At 53.5% G+C, this 21,355-nt stretch overlaps 1 protein-coding gene across 11 annotated transcripts in view; it reads right to left on the reverse strand.

Annotated features, from left to right (window-relative positions):
- Positions 1-3,173: 3,173 nt before the first annotated feature.
- The window catches only part of APBB2 (amyloid beta precursor protein binding family B member 2), a 187,571-nt gene continuing 169,389 nt past the window's right edge, over positions 3,174-21,355 (reverse strand). For all 11 annotated transcript variants that reach the window (XM_045531704.1, XM_045531712.1, XM_045531710.1 and 8 more), the window contains 6 exons: positions 14,899-15,013; positions 14,219-14,306; positions 13,473-13,556; positions 11,894-12,009; positions 10,191-10,370; positions 3,174-6,046 (listed from right to left, as the gene is read on the reverse strand). In XM_045531704.1, the coding sequence (XP_045387660.1) occupies positions 5,879-6,046; positions 10,191-10,370; positions 11,894-12,009; positions 13,473-13,556; positions 14,219-14,306; positions 14,899-15,013 (751 nt within the window). In that variant the 3' untranslated portion in view covers positions 3,174-5,878. The remainder of the gene's footprint in view (positions 6,047-10,190; positions 10,371-11,893; positions 12,010-13,472; positions 13,557-14,218; positions 14,307-14,898; positions 15,014-21,355) is intronic.

The raw sequence follows: 21,355 nt of genomic DNA on the forward strand, positions 1-21,355 counted from the left end.
CAGGGCGTGGCATGAGTTTTTGTCATGTGACTGAGGTTGCATATGAGTACAAGCACAGGAAGTTCCAAAGTGCCAGGTGTGTGTAGCTCAGGTGTCTGTTTACAGAGTGAAGCGATTCTCACGGGAAGAGCTCCCAGGATCCTGAGCTGATGGAACACAATCATACCTCCCTTCCTACCACTTACGCAAAACACTGTTTTAAAAAAAGGTGAGCAAATTTCCATCTCAATAGTAATAATTCTAAAGAAGAGGCAAAACTGTTGAATGTAAGTCATACCTATTGTTGAAGAAACTCATAAAAATTTCTGATTCTATTCAAAGATCAGGTGACACAGCAAAATGTACAAGTCATTTCAAATGGCACACAGTAATCAAACTTTGGCAAATCATTTCTGATGCACAATTAATACATTGTAGCACGTTACTTCCATTACTGTCGATTCATCTTGAAGGTATTATCAATTGCCTGCCAGGAATTGGTATGATTATCATTTGTAGGTCTATTGATTTTTTTCATCATGGCAACAAATTGACATTAAATAGAATAAGATACAACTATAAATCTTATTGTTTATAAAAGTTCATAGACACATTCATAAAGTTTGTATTTCAAGTTTTATTTTTGGAATTCATTTGTGTAGAAGTGTTATGTAAATTCCTAAACGCTCAATTCAGGTGGCATGATTTTTAGTAGGATATTATCCTCAAGATAACTAGGTCCATTTCAACTCTAATATTCTATGTTATCACTTGAGGTGAGCATGATAAAAATGAATTTCACTTTAGTAGTAATAATTTTACTTTTAAAATTTACATTTATCAGTAAAATGTATCAGTGAAGAAAGGAAACAAGACTTTTTATACTTGAACTAAGCTTTATATTTTAAATTCCAAATGAATGCTTCACATGTTAATTATTATTCTTAAAAAGTACAGAAATATTTTAAATGCCTAGCTTATTTTACTAATTTCAAAAATCAAAAATTATATATCTCTTTGCTCTAAAATAGTATGTGGTTTGTTCTTATTCCCACCCAAATTTCTCTCTGGCTCGGAGTGTCCCCTGCCTCTGGGAGGGCAGCACAGCGTAACTGAACCTCAGTCAGCAGAGCTTGGTGTCTTCAACCCTCTCCTCAAACCCCAGGCTGGAAAGCAGTCCGTTGTCCTAAAGTACCAGCTCCGAGATTGTCATTTAAGTGTGTTTTCTGTGGATAAGTTAACTCTTCTTGTTACGAAATAGTTTAGGATATTTTTCTAATTTCTGTAGCAGCATGTGATTAATGTCACCATTTGTAGCCACTTATTCTCAGTTGCTCCTCACATGCATCTGGGCACTAAATTATTTTTCTCTTTAGAAGTATATGGAGATTCTGAATTAAACCATTAAATAATCCTGCAGTTTTCTTCTTTGAGAATCTTCTAAGGACGGGATTGGGATCAATTATTTAAATACTTCAGTAGAATAAAAAGGGAAAAATACTTTGGATAATAGCAATATGAGAGACTTCTAGTGAAGGAGAATATTGATAACACTATTTTTTTGTTTGGCATTTTATGTTCTTAAACATCTTCGAGAAAAGTACTACAAAAATCTAAAATAATGACATTACTGGTATTTGGATACTCCAATAGCAAACTCATATTTTTATCTGAAATCATTCACCACTGTATGATGCTGTAAACCAAAATGGAATTCTGTCCTTTAAGACTTAAAAGAGATGAACCACTGGGGACGTGCAAGGTGAACAAAAAGTGGGGCTACACTTTAACTTCTATTTATCTTCTATTTATCTTCTTTGATATGCCTAGAAGTTAAATAAAACCGAATTAAACGCATCTTCCTAGTTACCTTTCATTTTGGATTTAGTCCCTGTACATCTCTATTCTTTTCTTGAAGTCAGGTTCTCAAAGGAAGCGAAAGATGGACTGCTTTGTGCAGAACCATCTTAGTCTAAGATAGACTGCTTCCCAACGACTTGAGTGACCAAACACAGCTGCTGTGTCCAGAATGCCAGCTGTCCTGGGTCACAAAGTAAGAACGGTAATTATTCAAAATTTAAAGTTACTTCCTAGTTTTTACCCAGTGGAAATACAAAATAACTAACTGATTCAGAATCCTCCGTTACTAAAATGATTTTTAAAGTCTGAGATGAGAATAGTGTAAAAAATGACTAGCAAAGAGACACTAAATTTATGTTTCTGTTCCTTGTATATATGACTAAGATGCTAGATAAATGAGCCAAACATTTTATGCAGCTAAATTTATTCTCACAACAAATTACATTTAGATGTGTAAAAGTGGTCAACAGCAAAAAGGGCAAAAAGGAAAACAAAGTGTTCTTCCAGGATCAGCAAGCCGCTCTGGACGCCAGGGAATGCTCTCGTCCACACAGTGGAGCCAGCACCTTTGCCCTGAAGCTTAATGAATTCAACTTCCCTTCACCGGCTGCGTAACACACAGGTTAGGCCTGGCCAATGGGAGAGCTGATGGTGGTGGTAAAGTGTGCTAGTATCAGGGAAAGGTTTCAGGTTATCGATGAAATCTTGAACTTGGGTGGTGGTGCCTACGGAGTGAGTGTGCCGAACACGAGGAGGACGAAAGCACTGTGGCTTGTAGAAGATGGCCTGGCTGGGTTAGTTCTAGAAGTGTCCATCCAAAAATCATAAAGTGGAATTAAAAAAAGCAATGCCACAGTTTATCACCAAAACGTATTTTAATGGAAATGGGTCTAATGTCCCTTTCGTGCTATACGACACAGAACAATGGTCCTAATTTGCTACGAGTGACCTTGTATCGGGTGGAAACAAAGGGCATGTGCACACGTCTCTCGAATGAAAGCACACGTGTGGTGAAGGGTAGAAAAGGAGGCACCAAGCAGTGCTTTAGTCTGCAGCGCAGCTGTAGCCACGGGCGTGTGGGCTGTTCCCCTCGATGCTGCCAAGGAGCAAGTCTGTGCCTATCTAGCTGCTTTTAAAAAATAAAAGGACCTTTAAGCATTATGCCCTTTGTTCTACATATTCCAATAGAAATGTGACTATAAATCATTACAAAACCACCGTAGGCAATATATAGTTCACTGAGATTACTGAGGCCTGGATACACTTAGATGCTATCCAGTAAAGATAATACATTAACACAATAATGCAGTATATTTCAGTAAAAATAGAATAAATAAAATAAAAATATTTTAAGCTGTATTTAAAAGGTTAATTAAAAACATGATAAGACATACAAGGCCTCGTGAAGGCGGCTGTTTACCAGATCACACACACAGGGATGCATAGATAGAGAACCGGCAGCAGGCGAGACCCGGGCCCCCTTCACAGGCAGGCACACACCCTCTCACGCATACTTTTTGGCCATGGCAGAAAGTGTCTGAACATACCGTTTAACATAATTAATTTTAAGAAATTAATTTGCATTTAGTATGCAAAGCCATTTTCAAAACAAAGTATCTGCAGTAAAGTTTTCAATATGTAAAGGCTATCATTCATCTTAATGCATCCTATAATTGCATATATAAATCAGTTTACTACTTACAGCTAGCTCAGTATTCTTGATCCTGAAAACAAACACATGTATGCCTTAAAAAATGAACAGGGGGTTCCGGTAGAGATTTCCAGTATAAAAGTGGACTACTTGTTTAGAATTTTGAAGTTCATCACACTAAGATGCTTAACTGTGGAGATCAAGATGAACAATCATCGTCACTGAATTTTGAACAGCTTTTCAAAGGGCATAATAAGGATTCTCATAATGCCACAATTTCTGATGATGGGCATTGGGTCACTTCAGATAGAACAGCATATAAATTGGTAGAACGTATAATGCATTTCTAAAGCTGCAAATGATTTAACCCCCCCCCCCCCCCCCCCGTGAGTTCTGAGACGGAATGGCAGGTCGAAGGCCAGCTACTCTTCCTGTCATGTTCTACAGTGGCCCAAGACCACGAGTCACAAATGTCTCTGGGTAACGGCATCTCTGGAAAAATCTCACAGACTGAACAGGCTACATACTGAATGTAGAATCTCGTCCTCTACGGTACGTCTGAGGCACACTGCAGGAGAACAGTCCTCGACGGAGAGGCGGCAATGGTTTAATAGTTAATACCACTGCAGGAGTAATTTGCACGTATTTCCCCCACTTACGCAGGGAATTCTAAGGTTGCCTGGCAGTGTTTCCCCACCTGCTGTTCTTTGTGTAAGCCCAGAGTCATTCTGGGAAGGCTCTTCCGGATGGCTGTGCGGGCAGCCTCAACAGTCAGAACGGAAGCCGGGAGACACGGCCCTAGTCCTGCTCCCACGCTGACTTTGGTGAGATTTCAGGGCGGCTGAGTCAGCCTCTTGGTACTTTGTTTTTATTTCCCAAGTGTTTGTACCTTCTCTACCTTGTAAGGCTCAAATGTGATAGAAATGTGGAAACCATTCTGACAAGTACATACCTAGCAATGTATAAACAAAGTGTTGTTTTTATAATTGGATGTTGTTAAGGTTAATTTTGACATTAAAAAGTAAAGAAGACAAATATTGAGATTAATCTTCTTTTTAAAACAACAATGTTAACAAGAGCCTAAATTTGTATGTCTTCACAGCTAAGTTTCTCATCTACATAAAATGCAGGAAAATGCTATTTTTGGGAAACTTGTTCAATAGTCTATTATTCCTACATATATTTTGCTCTGATATGAAATCTTTAAGTCTTTAAAGTAAAATGGAAAAGAAATAAATTTTAAAATATATCTAGTTGAGTTGAACAAATTCTAACATTAAATACATAAATTCAGGAAAGGTTCAACTTAATGCCATTTGTTGCCATGGACCATACCTGATGGATAGACAGCTTTCTGGGCAAAAAGCACTGGAGTGAGATCGAGCTAGATGCAGGCTTCTAGCAGAATGTTTTCTTCTAGCATGTGAACTAATAAAAATAACATGGTGGTAAAGATCTAAAATAATCATGTGGGACAGAAATATAAATGACATTTCCTCAACTTCAAATTGCATATTGGCTGATTAGCAAACTAAGGATGAAAGGTTTATGAGTAATATTCCATTTTAATGCTCATGTAGAGAATGGCCATAGTGAACTATAATTCTCTAGCTGCACTGTACAATATAAGGCAGAAGTTTGAAATAAGTCCTACCCAAAATGCATTATGATTTTGTTAATCTCTTTTTTTAAAATAATCAGTTTGAAAACCATCTGAAAAGAAAGGCTAGTTTTTGTTCAATTTTAATTCCTGAAATTTAGTTTTTCATCAATTTTAAAGTTTTACTTTTTTCCAATATCCCACAAACAGCTGTAGACATGAAATGGTGTCCGTGTGTCAAGGACAGCTGCCAGTTGGTTTCTATGCTGATGCCAATAGCCAATTTTGTCAAACATGTTCAATTTTATGAAAAACTAGAACAAAAACTCGCCATCCTATTTTTGCAGCAATGGTGTCTGCTATGCAGTGTCTACTCCAATGTTGGGAACAGGGCAAAGTGCTTGTGACAGATCCCCGTAGAGGCGACAGTGACACTAACTCAGGCCTCGTTCACTCCAAGGGTGCAGCGTTAGTTCACCAGGAGGGGCATGGCCACATTCTTCCCTGTGTGTGTGAAGTTCAGTAACGTTCACAATATTTACAATGAGAAAAAGACCTTCCACTGCTCGTGATGTCACTTACTGACGGCAAAAAAATGACTCATGCTTCTTTTCGTATCACGTGATGGTGGCAAGACGAGAACATGCTTGTCTAACACTGTCTGGTTAAGGATGAGTTTCTCTGAAGACAAAGCATCGGCGGCGGAACGGAAGGTCAGATCAGTTCGTTGTCTTTAGTGTAGCTGTTCAGTCCCCAGGTAAGTGTCACGGGTCCTTCCCCACGCGCGGCTACGGCGTCTCTGTGACCGGGCGTTTCTGTTTCAAAGTGTCAATGAGGGATAAGACCCCGCGCTTCACATTGGTTGTGACCCTCCTGGTCACCGAGTCTGCCGGCGGCGGCGGTGGCCGCACTTTCTGTGAGGGAGGCCTGGCCACCAAGCACTTCTGATAGCGTAGCTGAAATAAAGCAAAACATGTTTTAAAGTAAATAATAATGTGTTGTTTCTTCCTCTTTAATAGACTTTTCAGTCATCACCAACACATTGACTCCCAAAGTTACAATCCAGATCTTGAACGTAAATCCTGGAGTTTATGTTTTTCTTAATGGGATTGTTTTAAATTCTCCCAAGAGATCACCCGGCTCGACAGAGGTGCTCTGGCATCTGCCACCCTTTCCTTCCATCCGCTCCCACCCTCTGCTCGTTCTCTGTATTGACAGTGACAATGGGTCACCTCAGACGCGAGTCCCAAAGCGGTGAAACCGGAGGGGACCGGGAGAGACGCACGGAGCAAAGGGCACAGACCGGGCCTAAGCGCCAGCGCTGTGACCCCGACGCAGGTCATTAGATCTCTGAGCTACAAAAGGGCTGAAGGGCGGAGACCTTTGCGGAGGGTGTGGGCGGTGGGGGGTGCCTGCAACAGACCCAGCAGCCAGAGGCATCCCGCAGTGGGGGTCCCCTCCCGTATTCCTGCTTCAGTGAGAAAGGATACATTTTTATATACAAGTCTAAGTCCTGATGGATTAAAGAGAAATCCATTAGCATTGGCCCCATGGACAATTTTGTATCCTTCAGAAATGTAACAACGTTGTTCATCTGCTTCCATATTAATGAAAACACAAGTAATTCCTCAAAATTAGATACAAAGTTAAAATTCATAAACTTTTTTTCAGTCCAAGCACTTTAAAATACAGTCGACCCTTGAACACCACGGCTTTGAACCGCACGGGGTCCATTTAGCTTCAGATATTTGCCGACCAAACTCAGATTGAAAACACAGTATTCGTGGGATTCAAAATCCGAGTCTGTGCACAGCCAACCTGTCACATCCAGGGCCGACTGCAGGACCTGAGCATGCACGGGTTTTGGTACACACAGGGGTCCTGAAACCAGTCCCCTAGATATGCTGAGGGGGACTATAATTCCATCGCTGATTTTTAAAAATCAATTAATAGTAGGTTCCTTAGTCCAGTTAGGGAACAGGCTGACATCTCCCTGAGAAGCATCAAATATCTACAGCAAGACTTCTAGGGGAAGCATGTGTCACTTCTATCACACCCCGCAGGCCACAAAACTAGCCCCTTCCAGCTCAGTCATACGAGAAGTGACGGCTTAGTACGTGTCTCCTGCGTGAGGGGCATCTCGCTGGGTCTGTCACAAAGGACCCCTCTGTCCTGTTCTAAATGTCACCAGAACGTCTTCAGTTGGGCCTGTGCCACAGGTATGGGTATGTATCAGCTGTAAAAGGTCCAGCTAATATATACCTTTTTAAATAATATGTCTTTTTCTTAACTAAAGCTATTTATACTAGCTGTAAAATATACCTAAAAATTAAGTAGATTCAAAATAACGTGTTAAGGCCATAGGTATTTCAGATGGAGAATCATGCAGATTTGAATCAAGAGGAAAGCGGCGGGTTAGGAAGCTGCATTGTGAGAGTGCGGGAGGGGCTTGGCTGCATCGGTTCGCCTGACGCTGGTTGCACTGATACAAGCCAAACGGGGAGCAATGAGCGCAAGTTTTTCCAAGAGGGAAAATGAGCCTGAGAATCAGAAAACAAACTGTAACCAAGTGATAAAGCTGGTTATTTTTCATTATCATTTAAAATGTATAATTAAGGCCAAAAACCATTCATTTTATGACTAAAACCATCTGCTATGATCCGTTTCAATTTCGTGAAATACCTACAGAGCTGTCATCCACTTTTGCTTGCCTAAAATCTCCCATTTTCTATTTTCTTCACACACCCCGTCCTCCCATCCGGACTCCCTGCACCTGGCAGGTCTGCTCACCTGGACGGCCCCGCGCGCAGCCACGGCCCCGCCCCCCGCCCCGCCTCGGCCCCGCCCCTCGCCCTCCCTCGGCCCCGCCCTCCGCCCCGCCTCGACCCCGCCCCTCGCCCTCCCTCGGCCCCGCCCCTCGCCCTCCCTCGGCCCCGCCCCTCGCCCTTCCTCGGCCCCGCCCTCCGCCCCGCCTCGACCCCGCCCCTCGCCCTCCCTCGGCCCCGCCCTCCGCCCCGCCTCGACCCCGCCCCTCGCCCTCCCTCGACCCCGCCCCTCGCCCTCCCTCGGCCCCGCCCTCCGCCCCGCCTCGACTCCACCCTCCGCCCTCCCTCGGCGCCGCCCCGCGCCCAGCCTCGACCCCACCCTCCACTCCGCCCTCTGCCCACCCTCAGCCCCGCCCAGCGCCCGCTCTCGGCCCCGCCCTCCGCCCTCCCTCGGCCCCGCCCCTCGCCCCACCCTCCACTCCGCCCTCTGCCCACCCTCAGCCCGGCCCCGCGCCCGCCCTCGGCCCCGCCCTCCCTGGACTCCGCCCTCCCCGACCCCGCCCCGCGCCCTCCTGTCCGCAGCGCCGAGGCAGCCGCCGGGGCCACAGGACTCCGGAGCAGGGGGCTGCGGGCCAGGGCCGCACGGATCCAGACAGCGAGTGCGCAGGGCCGGGTCTTCCCTTGCCTGTCTCCCTCCTCCCTGCTCCGTCTCAAAGGAGCAAGGTCAGCCGGCTCTTTCCCGCCACATCCTCCGCCTGCCAATGCGCTGCACGGGGCGGGGCGGGCGAGGAAGGAACCCCCGCAGCTTCCCTTCCCGGAGCTCCGCCATCCCCGTGGCCTGAGCCTCCGCGGCCTGTCGCGGCCAAAGCGGCCTCCAGCCTCCACCCAAGGGGCAGCGCAGCCTCCCCTCTACCTTCCACCTGCCTCCGTCTTCCGGGAGGCCCTGCCACACTGTGCAGCCCCGCTGCACCCAGCTGCGCCGGCTTGTTCCCTCGGCTGAAAAAAACGTGCAGGTCAAAAAGAAAAAAAAAAGAAAAAAAAAAAGAGCTTGGTGTGGTTGTGAAGATCGCTTGAGCCCAGGAGTTCGAGGCCAGCCTGGGCAACATAGTGAGACCCCATCTCTGAACAGAAAAACCAACAGTTCGCAGCTCTCCTTGGTCCTGAACACAAACCACCCCCCAGCGTTGCCCTTCACGGCCACACTCGGCGAGCTGGGCACCTCCAGGCCCCACCGCCTCCGGCCCGACCCTTCTCGGCCACGCGGGCTCTTACTTTCACTCCCGGCACCTCCCACGCTGCACGAGAACCCTGGCTCGCGTGTCGCCCCCCGTATCTGAACCCCCTCGCAAGGTCACATCGCACCCAGCCTGGACCCCCGCGGCCGGCCCACGGCGCAGGGCTTCAGACGCAGCCCGGCCAGGCCCCTCCCCGTCCCGAGTCCCGGGGCTGCCTGTCCCCTGCTGCTCTCCCGGCCGGCCCCTCGTCCTCCTCTCGCCGGGACTGGCTAACTGGCCGGGACTGGTTAACTGGCCTCCTGGCCGGCCTCCACCTCAGCCTCGCCCGCAACCTGGTTTCTTTACTGGAGTCACAGGAGTTCGATCAAACCACTCCCCTGCGTGGCAGTCTCTGCTGAAAGGAGTCGGACCTCGGCACGACGTCACCGGCCCTTTGTGACACGACCTCGCCTCCCTCCACGCTGTCCCGGCGACCCCCGACCACCAGGCCCTCAGGCCTGGCTGCCTTCGCTCCCACGGCCCCTCGTTTTTACGAGAGCCTTCTCGGTGCCCGGCGTAACAGGCGCTCGCGGGATCCCAGCTGAGCGAGCGGCGAGGAGGTGTCACCTGTTGCCGGTCGCCTGCGTGACAGCGCCCAGACGCGGGTGGACCCAGGCTGCGCCCTGGGCCCTTCTCTGCCTCTGTGTGCTTCTAGACAACACAACTGACAGCTGTCTAACAGGGCCGTTGTAAGGACTGAGTTAACAGATATGAAAATATCTAAGAGCAATTCATTTGAAACAACTGTCTGAAATAAGCCTTCCATATCCTCCATCTTTTCACTGCTAACTTGAATCCTGACAGTAGCAACTCATGCACGGTCGGCATTTCTCAGTCACAAGGTGAAATCAGTTTGGGACCAAGGACTGGCGATCCCCAGACTGTGGTTTTGGAGATCGTTGTTTTCAACGTGACGGGGCCTCCGAGACCAGTCTGCTCGTCACGACTGAGCTGGTTACCAAGTGAAGCTTGGCTCCACAGACTACATTTCTTTCATTGAAACCGGTACTTTTGCTCCATTCCCGGCACAGGGAGGAAGAGCAGAGGCGGCACGGACTCACCATGCAGGCGGCCTGTACCGCCTCGGACACGTTGCCGGCGTTGGGCTCGCACCAGAACACGTGGCACTCGAAGCGCTGGCTGCCCGTGTCCATGATGAAGGCGAAGGTGTGGACGTCCCTGCCGACGCCCATGAAGGACAGGAACCGCACGCGGCACTCCACCAGGACCTCCTCTTCACTCTGCAAGAGACATCGGTCAGCACCCCGCCAGCCACCGCCACGCCCTTGCAGAGCTCAGGCAAATCAGAGTCACCCTTACAGCAGCAGCAAACGGGAACTGGCGTTGAAGACAAAGCCAGACGGGATTCATAAAGGACGTGTGCTTCTTTAGGAAGGAAAACTTCGCCTAAACCTCTGGAGAGGCCACCGCTGCCCAGGGTGTCTCACTGTGGCAGGTTACGCCTGCTCGGAGCCACACGGCTGCCGGGCACATCACGCGTGTTCTGTTCTCTCCCACCATGCCCGGCGTCGTGAGTTTGCCGTGGGCAGCGAAGACGTCACACACACGTCTCACATCCTGCCCGTGTGGGACACCCCGTGCCCCAAACCCACTCGCCCAGCGGAGTCCCTGGAGCAGCAGGAGGAAAGGACTCAGTTTCTCTCTTCGTCCAGTTCCTCTCACCCAAGTTAAACGGCACATTGAATTACGTTTCCATCTAAAACCATCTAAAACAAAAAGCTGCCAAATCAACCAAGAGTTGTTAACTCATTTTTTTCTCTTTCACAAACTGGCGTCCATATGGTACCCATGTAAGGTGGTGCAAAGAAACGTCTGGAATTCACTCTCGTGGTTACAAACACCACTTCCTTTGCAATAACCACGCGCAACTTTGGGACGAGTAAACGCATCCAGAATGTTGACTTTGGGTCATTAACGTCTGGACTCGGGAATGAGGGTGTCTGACAACCAAACCACACGAGACTGAGAGGTCGGGAAGTTTTCTCGGGACAAGGGACGCTGACGTTGAGATCTGGGTGAGGGCTGGGTGGGCAAAGGGTCGGAGCCCAGCGGCAGCGGCCCTGGCAAGGATGAGAGGTGGGACGGCAGGTGCCAGGGAGCGCTCTGTCCTCAGTAGAAGGTGGCCTGGGCTGGACAGAGGAGCCACGGGCCGAGGACTGCAGCCTCTCTAGGACAGGCACGTCCTGGGTGGCAGGGAGCGCCGTGGGGACAGATGCCAGGTGCGAGTCCTGGCACCGCCACTTCCACGTGTCGGACGTGGGCCGATCACTCAGCTTCCGCGTGATCAGCGTCCTCAGCCACAGACCTGGGGACACTTTGGGCTGAGGCTGTCACTTCTCTCAAGGTGACCCGTGGCCCTGTCCACTGGCAGGGACCACAGCACTTCCCTGAGCACCTTCCACGCCAGACAGCGCAGCCCGGACGCTGGCACCGGAGAGCGACTGGCCGGAAAACCAGAACGCGGGTGCCACACGACCAGCGCCAGCACACGGCCTCAGTCTCCGGGCACGCTCGGAACACGGCACCAGGATACGCGTTAGTTCCTGAGTCCAAAGGCAAGCGACGCACACAGATTTAGAACAAAAGGGCAATTCTTTTTTTAAAACATGCAGCCATGTAATCCCAAGGCGGGACAGCTCCCGGGAGGGCGAGCCCTGGCCGTGCCTCCCAGCCACACAGAGACTACGGCCTCCAGACCTCCCCACGCCCCAGCCAGGCCAGCGCGGCACCGGTTCCTTCTCACCTTTTCACTGATGACGGTCACGGTGGCATCGGCCACGCTCATGTTCACCGCCAGCCAATCCTCCCTGTCGGACGACGCCATGAGAGTCTCTATGGCGCTGTTCAGGGTGTCCATTCCTGCGGCGAGAGGGCAACCGGAAACATCCTGAAACCGTTTACCACTCAAACGTGGCCCAAGTCACCCAGTTACAGCTGCACCCAGACGGGTCTTGTCTTTGCAGCCCCAGGAGAGAAGACACTTCATTCTCATATTTGCCCAAAGGAGAAGAAATGGCAGCTTTCCCAACACAAAGGAAGGTCACCGAGAACCTCCAGGGACCGGGCGTGGGCCGAGCTGTCTGATCAGACCCTGGGGCTCCCACGTCTGTCTGTGACTGGCACATGCTGCTCAGCGCAGCCGCTGCTGGGGGTCTCCACGGTGGTTTTTGGGGGGCTGGGGGGTGAGATAACAACTGCATTGAGCTATCAATTGTATATGATTCAAGCATGTCAACTGCACCAGCCCATGGCTTTCAGTATTTTCCCAGAGTGTGACCATCACACCATAGTCAATTTTAGAATATTTTCACCACCCTGCAAAGCAGCCCTGCACCTGGCAGGCGTCTTTCCCAAGCGCCCCGGCCCGGCCACCGCTTCCTGCTTCCTCTCTCCGGAGATTTCATACAAATGGATTCGCACAGTGCGTGGTCCTTTGGGGACTGGATTCTTTCACTTAGCACAATGTTTTCAAGGCTCATCTGTGCTGTGGCACGTCTCAGCACTTTATTCCTTTTTATTGCCAAATAAAATGCCATTATATGGAAGTTTCACATTTTATTTATCCACCTGTCAACTGAGGGACATCTGGGTGGTGTCTACTTTTTGCCCACTGTGAGGGCTGCTGCTGAGAACATGCGTGTGTGAGTTCCGTGTGTGCGGCTGTTTCCGCCTCTCCTGGGCACATGCCTAACGGGGGGCTTGCTGGCCACGGGGAACCGCTTCACCGTCTGTGGCATTCTTGGCCGGGCTGTTCCCCGGGGCAGCGGCAGCACCTCACCCTCCTGGCCAGCGGGGCGGGAAGAGCCCATTTCCTCCACACCCTCTTCCCCCCCCAGGCAAAGGCCACATGCCAGCCTCTCACAGCCAAGCAATGAATTTCTGCTGCTGGGATGGGAGCTCAATTCTGCGTGTGCCACTTCTGGGTCACGTGAAGGAAGGGACAGCATGAGGTTCCCTGAGCCCTGCTGCCACCCACCAGTTGGCAGAAGAGAAACAGGTGTCCTGGCCCCAGAGGTGGGGGCCCCGCTGGAGAACACAGAGCCCTTCCCCGGCCCTGGTCGGACACCTCTGGGCCACACGGCAAACAAGAAACACACGTCTGCTCGTCAAGGTCCCTGCATTCTAGGACCACAGGTCAAAGCAGCGTGGCCTGTCCTCTGCTGCTTCTGATCAGGACTTTCACATCCTCTGGCTGGTGACAGCGGGCGCTCGACTGGAGACGGGGCAGGAGCGAAACAGCGGACCTCACCCCTCAGGGGCCGGACCCCTCCCACAGGCTCTCCACCCTTGCAGAGGGGACAGACAAGAAGCGCTTCACATACCGACTGGTCTGTCCACAGGTAACATGCCCAGGTACTGCACGTGGAACTTCTGGACCAGCTCAGTCTTTGGTGTTGGAAAATCTACTGCAGGGAACAAAAGCAGCACAGGGTTCTCAGTGGCTCTGACACACAACAGCCATCGCTGTGTCCCAGCTGGAAAGCGCAGCCCGCCTGTGCCCTGACATCCCATTTCAGGATGTCACTGTGGCACCTCTTGTACCAGAACAGCGGTTCTCACTCCAGGTATCGGGGCGCTGTCAGTCAAAACCCCACTCAGCTCTCAGTCCAAGGCAGGAGCCCATGTGGAAGCAGGAAGTGACATCTGTGTTAAAGCTGCGACTGCCTCTCTGATGTGTGCCAAGTAGCAGCTTTGATGTCCTATTTATTAGGTGATGCCCAGAGACAACGTAATCACAAAGGGTACAGAGACTCAGGAAAAGTAACTAGAGAGTCTCCAAAAAGATCGACCCACGTATGTTTCGAGTAGCTGGTCCTCACCCGGCCGCCCACGAGCTACAAACCACTGAGGACGAGATCTCATCCACTGACAGCGGAACTCCTCCTGCCCTTGTGCCTGGCCCTGGTGGCACAACGTCAGCTCTGGGCCACGGAGGACCCAGAGTGTGGTGGGACACGTGTTGCTGAGTCGAACACGCTTTTCAGGGCGGCTGGCAACGCCAGGGGACCACCGAGCCCCTCGGGCTCCTGGTTGGCACAGAGCGCCGTGACGGGGAAGGGGCTGCTACCTTGCAGAGGGACGTCGAGGGTCGCGCTGGTCCTCTCGTGCACAGCGCTGCAGGCCAGGGCTTTGGCATTCTTCCGCTCCGCCATGATCTAGGGGAGACAAGAGCGTTGGCTCGTGGTGACAAGTCTGCGTGTCCTCAGCTGCCCCAGCCCAGAAAGCGTCTGAGTGGATTTTGCTTCCTGCTTGATTCCCCGCCCCGTCTCTGGGCTCACGCTGTGAGGACGTTGCCCGTTTTCCCGGGTGACCAGTGAGCGGCTGTTCTCAGAGCAACAGTCCCTGACGGGCTGGGGTTTCTTCTTCCACCCACCAGGCTCCACCTCTGCCCAAACCACCCAACACGCCTGCCGTGGTCACGCCTGGGCCTGGGCCTGGGCTGGCGTGGTCGGCGGAGCAAGAGTGACGGGGTCCCCCAGTGACCCTGGACGCCACCAGGGTTCCCATCAGGGCTTTTGTGTGTTTTCCGCACGGGCCGAGACCTACTGTCGGGGCGTCTGCAGGCGGGTGTGTGGTCAGACTGCGAGGTGCGTCCCGGGGCGGTACCCGGCCTGTGGCATGAGAGCTGCAGTGACGCCGGCTGAACCATGCGCGCGGCTCCCTGAGCTCAGCGTGGGGGACCCCGGCCATGCCCACCCCACACGGGGGAAGACACAGAGGCGGCCGCTGTGCCCCGATCCACCATACCTTGGAGCAGATTTCGTGGAGACTCGTGGCGATGGCTTTTGCGGGGGTGTCACATCGAAACACATGACATTTCAAGATTCGCGTATCTTTGTCTCTGGCTACGTAAGCAAAATCCCTGTGCAAACAGAATTTATCAGTCCATTCAATAAAGGAACCGTTTACCAGCACACACGCTGGGTACGAACGTTGCCCGAGCTGGCAGCCAGCAAGTCAGTGGGAAAAGGTACATGCAGCGACTGAAAACGAAAATTAAATCTCAGCCGCTACCTAAAATAGGGCACAGTTTTGTGGACATTAGAAACTCATTTCTGAGTAAAATGACCACACTGCTCTGCAGACCTGCTCCGCTGAACTCCTGGGATCACTGACAACTGCTAACGAAACTGGACTTCACAGGACGCTTCCCGCTGCTGTGACAGCGAATGTCGATGTCACGACTGTGGAGCAGACAGGCTCGAGGACAGCACGAGTCGCACACATGACACACAAAGCAGCAACACGCTGGGCTCTGATGCACACACATGCAGACAACACGCAACCGCAGCTGGTCGGGAGAGCCACGGGCGGCGGGGGAGGGCTGGGACACGCGGGGACCCATGGTCCAGAGTCCTGTCACTGGGTCCCGTGGAACTGCCCCGACGGCAGCCTCAGGGCCACAGTGGCAGCGGCACGTCACACACCCTGAGCTCAGACAGCGAGTGGGTGGCTGCTGACTCTCAGTTTAGCGTTTGTCCTAATGAGAAAAGCTCACTGACTGTGACATTACTCGGCTTCGAAAGAACCAGGCAACACAACTAAACTTCTCACCATTATCTTTAGATGACGATGGTTCAAACATGAAAGTATTTATTAAAAAAAAAAAAAAAGAGCCCAGCTGTCCCCTGCCGGCGAGGGGGTCGCAGGGGTTTGTGTGTGATGCTCAGTAGGATGCTGTGTGCACAGAACTGCAGGTGGATCTGTTGTCACGTCCCGTCTCCTCACAGCCTGTGACACACTTTCCCAAGACGGTCCTGGGAAGCCACTGGGGGCCGCGGGGGCAAGGGGCCATTGTGAAGGTCTGGCCAGAAAGCACGTGGGGCCAGTGCTGAGATGGGGGAGACAGGTGACTGGCAGGAACCCCCCAGCCTCGCCCAGGCAGCCTCAGGGGGCTCAGCCCAGGCTCCAGGTCAGGGACCCCCTGCTGAGCTGCCGGGGGCACCGGAACCTCAGCCCGCCCACCCCTGGTCCCACCCCTGCCCTGCAACCCCCTGCCCCGTGGTCCCGCCTGCCAGCCTGCTCTGTGCTGGAACCAGGCCTCATCCTCCACACCCAGCCCCCACGTTCACCCTATTTTACCTCCTGGAAATTTCCAGAACCCAGCGCTCCCCCGCATTCTAAGCAGGCTCTCGCATCCCTGCCTTGGCTCAAGCCGTCCCCACCCCCAGGCTTAGCGAGGCCCTGGGTGAAGCTGGGTGAGGGCCAGGCAGGCTCCTCGTACCCGCAGCACCGACCCCCGGGCCCCGCGTGTCTGAGCGTGTCTGCCCCACGGCTCCCGGAGGCTCCGTGAAGACAACCTGGGCCTCATCCAGGCCCGGCCGCAACAGCTGCTACTACCTGTTGGCTACGACACCCCCTGCCTGGAAGCGCCGGCCCCGCCGCCCACACCCCTGTTTCCTGCTGGAACGTCCCGGACGGTGGCCGGCCGAGGGCCAGGTCGGGCGGGGAGCGGGCAGGGTTCGAGTGGGAACACAGCCTCGCTGCTGAGGCCTCCTGTCCTCTCCCGGCCTCTCCCACCATGGAGGCCACGTGCTACCCGAGAAAGAAACGAAAAGGCAGCCTCGCTTGCGTGAATCAGGCTCAAGCGCTGCCCTGTGTCTGGACCTGCCCCTCTCGCGACCCTCCTTCCCTGCACAGAGCGGTGGGTGACGCACACGGCTCTCTGCCTCCGAACTCCTACGTTCAGCCGTCACTTTTCTGAGGCCTGATCTCTCCGACGCCCCCCACGGTCACCCACACAAAGCCCAAAAACCTCCGTCTGGAGTCGGAGAGTCCCACAGCTTGTACCAATGTCCCAGCACTGTTCCTCCAACCGAGCGCTCCGCTCTGCGCCAGGCAAGGCGGATCTCGTGTCTGCTGGCTGGGGCGTGCCCCTCGCCTGGTGACCGCCGGCCCTCCCCGCGCTGCCCAGAGGGCTCCGTCTCCCATGCACGGCCCAGCTCTGAGGCCGGCCCAGCCCCCGGCCTCTAGGAGGCTTGTGTCTAGATGCTCACAGCGTTTGAATTCTGTCCCCGGAAGGACATGGGCTTGCTGCTCCTGAGCCTTTGTGGCCCCTGCCCCGGTCTCAGCCCTGCCTGTCTCTGAGCACCCGGAGAAAGGCAGTGAGCCGTGTGGACGACCCAAATGCGAGTTTCGCTCCTAGCTCCACTTGGCCCTGCAGTAACCAGAGTCACTCGTTCAAGGAGGAAAATCTCAAAACTCCCTTCCTCCATCAAAAATGGGGTGTTTAATTAAGTGACAGCGCTACAGAGCAGTGGACCTTCAAGCCCCCAGGCAGTGAAACCGCAGGTGACCCCTCAGAGCACCGGAAAGGCACACCTGAGCTGTGAACACCTGCCCTCCCGGTCGCCCTTGCTGTGGCTCCACCTTCTCCTGGGGGGCCGGAGACAAGCTTGCGTCTCGACTGACAACGATGACGCAATCGAGCCAGCGGCCTGGGGCCGAACCTCACGAGGGACCCTACAGGATTCCTGAGGTAAGTGCTAACACTGGATTCTCAACAAGCGGGAAAAGCAGCCTGGCACAGCCCCGGGCCTTTCTGCACGGTCTCGCCCGGCGAGCTGACCCTGTTTTGCCAGCACAGCAGTGGGAGGGACCACGTCACTGCCCCGCGTCCCCTGGCCTGTCACCTTCCCCAGACGGGGTCAGACACAGCAGAGGGTTAGGGGACCTGATACAGACTGTGTTTTAAATGCTGGTGACAAAGGTCAAACAGAACAGAACCAAGACGAGCATGGCGTGAGGATGGCGTGAGGATGGCAGTGAGCTCGGCCAGACAAGCATTCACGGGACGCCGCGGAGGGAGAAGAGACAGTCGGCTGGTTACCTCTCTCTGGATCCGGGCAGGCGTGAGGGAACAGAGCACAAACAGCAGTTAGCGTTCACTCGGCATCCCGAAAACCACAGCCCCCCGACGGCCCCTCCAGCACCCACGGCCACCCCGATTCCCAGCTCCGCAGCAATTCGTGGCCCTTCCGTGCTTATTTTAGCTTAACTCGATCCCCCGCAAGTGTGTATTCTGAGCCACGGGACAATGAAGCCAAGAGGCCAGCTGAATTTACAGCGGCAACATATCAACCGGGGGAGGTAACTGCGCTTAAAATACCCCAGGAGAACACGGGAAACTGCGCAGTGACCACTCCTCATCGCCCAGCTCCACCCGCCCCCGTAAAGACACCCTGGAACCATGGGGGGGACACCGGCTTACCCGTGTCACCAGCACCCCTGACCTCGTGCTAGCAGAGCTACGACCCTGCGTCCAGGTCCGTCCACTGAGAACAGGAGGGAGGTCAGGGCAGAGGTGGGAGGTGACAGCGGATGCAGAGAGAGGGCTCGGCGCGGTGCCGGGGAAGAGGGGAGGGGACACACAGGGGAGCAGACGGCAGCTCCAGCTTTGGGACTGCACACTCGGACCTCTGTCCCCAGAGCTGCCCTGAGCCACCCGGGACCCTGACGAAGTCACTTAGCCCCCAACCCCCGGTGCTCACCGCTCCCGTCTGGCCTTGTCACACTGATCTAAAAGGGCCCAAGGGCAGAGTCCCCACGCTGGTCACGCGCATGCACGGACCACGGAGCCACTGGACTCGGGAGCAGAGGGCTCCGACGGATGAGGAGGAAGGAGCAGCCCAGCGCTCACAGAGACCCGCTCCTCCGGGCACCGTACGGCCGGGTCACGAGCGGCCGGCAGCGCCCCGCAGGCCTGGGGCCAGGACCCCGGTGGGCACCCCGTGTTCCCCGTGCGGCCCCTGGGGCCTGTCTCCTCGTCAGTGAAAAGGGGATGAGGTCGCCTCTCTGTGTCGTGAGAAGGAGACGCCATGAGGTGACACGGGGACAGGGGTGCCAGGCAAGCGACGAAGCCGCGACACCCAGCATCGCTGCGGCTCTTGTCACTCCGTCACCTGACAGCCTTGTCGGCCGGGTGGTGCTGAGCATGTGAGGGGCCTGTCTCCCACGGGAGGGGTCACCTGGGGAGCTGGGGGGCTCCCAGAGTTGCTGGACACACCGGCCCCAGGATGACGGGAGTCGCCCCTACGTGGGTCCCTCTGGTGCCCCCCCGCCCCGCCGGGCACGGCCTGTCTTGGGAGGGAATCCAGATCCCAGCAAAGCACCCAGAAACCTGGGTTCCGGTCCCGGTTTGAGTAACGGCTGTGTGACACTACGCAGCTCACACAACCTCCCTGCGTCTCTGGTTTCTCATCTCAGAGAGATGCTCTAGGAAGCTCCCGCGCTCAGCTTCTTATCAGAAAAGAGTGTCGCGGTGCTTTGACTCCCTGGTGATTTATGCCAAAACCTTTTAATTTCTTATTCTTAACAAAAAGCCCATGCCTAGTGGGTGACACAAACCTTTAAAACCTAAAGACCCAGAATACAACGTGTTTCTTCTGTGTACGATTGTCATCGCAGCTTTGCATTTTTAAAGTCGGGCCCGTCACTACTGACCGACTTAAGGAAACACCATCAATACACAGTCACTGTGTTCTTCCCTGAAGGCAGAACCTGGAAAAATGATACGCAAACTTTTAACACAGTTAATTCTTTTGGGGTTCATACACCCTGCTTGATTCAGGTGTCCAAGTGAAAACCAGCCATCAACAGAGACCTCAGAGTGATCTTTGAAATGTCGTTCAAAAATCCCAAGAGCTACAGACAGTGCCAGCTGCTCCACTGATTTAGCACCTTGTGAACTTGCTAGGAAAGAAAAACATCAGCCCGAAGCTGGGCGTCTGCACAAGACAAGCCATTCTGAGAGTGGAGGCGGCTAAATTTAGAGCCGGGCACAGACGCACTCCCTGCTCGCTGGGAGAGACACCAGTGAGAAGAACCGAAGCCCGAGACCAACTCCACACGGCCACGCCAGGCGGCTGCTCCTCGAGACACGAAAGCGGGAGTCCCTGGCAGGGTTTTCACTAACGTAAGCCTGAAACAAGAGAGCTCCTTGGCGAGCGTAACTGGAACCCAGAGGAGGAGGAAATTCCTCAGACAAACCCAGCACACCAGAAGGCACGTCGGCTCCAGCTTTTAGGAAAAGGACGCTGGCTCCCGCTCCCGGGCACAGCACGGCCACCTCCCCTCCTCCTCCCGCTCCCGGGCACGGCCACCTCCTCCTGCCACTCCTCAGCACGGCACGGCCACCTCCCCTCCTCCTCCCGCTCCCGGGCACGGCCACCTCCTCCTGCCACTCCTCAGCACGGCACGGCCACCTCCCCTCCTCCCGCCAGGCACGGCCATCCACTCTGCCCACCCCTCACAGACCGAGCTCGCCGGGCGAGGACTTGCCCCGACCTCTCGCCCGGTTCCTGTGGAAGCCTCTGTGTTCCGCTGTTCGACGCTTGTCTGTCATCGCTTGGGGTCTTTGGAGCCGTCGGGGCACACGGCCACACGACAGCGAAGCAGAAAGTGCAAGACTGTGTGTCACAAAAATTCTTGGACCAGCTCCTGAATCTGACGGTTTATTTTTTTCCTCCAGTTTCTGGTATTTTGTGTGTCTGACATTTATTAGCTGTTTGCCCTCGGTCAGGGCCCCGTGTCTCTGTGTTCTTCGGTGTCTTCGTCTGTACGGTGGGGTGTTCGTGGAGCCCCCCCCAGCGTGCCGCGGGCCTGCACCGGTTAAGCCACAGAGACACTCGCAGCACAGCCTTGACACGCCATCGCTGCGTGGTGGGGGGGACAGCCACGAGGAAGGAGAGGTTCCCACCTGCTCTGGACCACAGATGGCACCTTTGGAATCCAGTGAAAACAGCCCCCCCACAAAAAGGTGCATGAACTCACAATTTGATGCATGACTTTGGGGGGGGGTACTGGGAAGGTGCAGTGACCCCTTCACAATCTGTGCCCTGCAGGTAAAGGCCTCTGAGCTGAGATGATACAGAGATTTATGCAAATTGACCATCTGGTTTCTAATGACATTCAGACAATCCAGCGCAGGGAAAAGTCCCATCCTTCCCAGGACGCAGCAGGGACAGGAACGCCTGCCCCTGCCCAGGTGCCCCCCCATCCTGCCCAGCTGCACCGGGAAGGGACAGAGCCCAGCACGAGCCAGTGCAAAGCCGGCTTCGAAGTCGAGCCGTTACTGACATTCGAGGCACATTCTCCTACACAAAGGCCTTCCTCACGCCAAGGGAGCGAAGACACCACAGTTTCCAGTCTGCTTCCTAGCGGGGGTTGGAGACGGACATTTAAAAGAACCCAGAAAATGAGTATT

This window comes from Lemur catta, chromosome 19, assembly GCF_020740605.2.
Source record: "Lemur catta isolate mLemCat1 chromosome 19, mLemCat1.pri, whole genome shotgun sequence".
In the NCBI taxonomy this organism is placed as follows: domain Eukaryota; kingdom Metazoa; phylum Chordata; class Mammalia; order Primates; family Lemuridae; genus Lemur; species Lemur catta.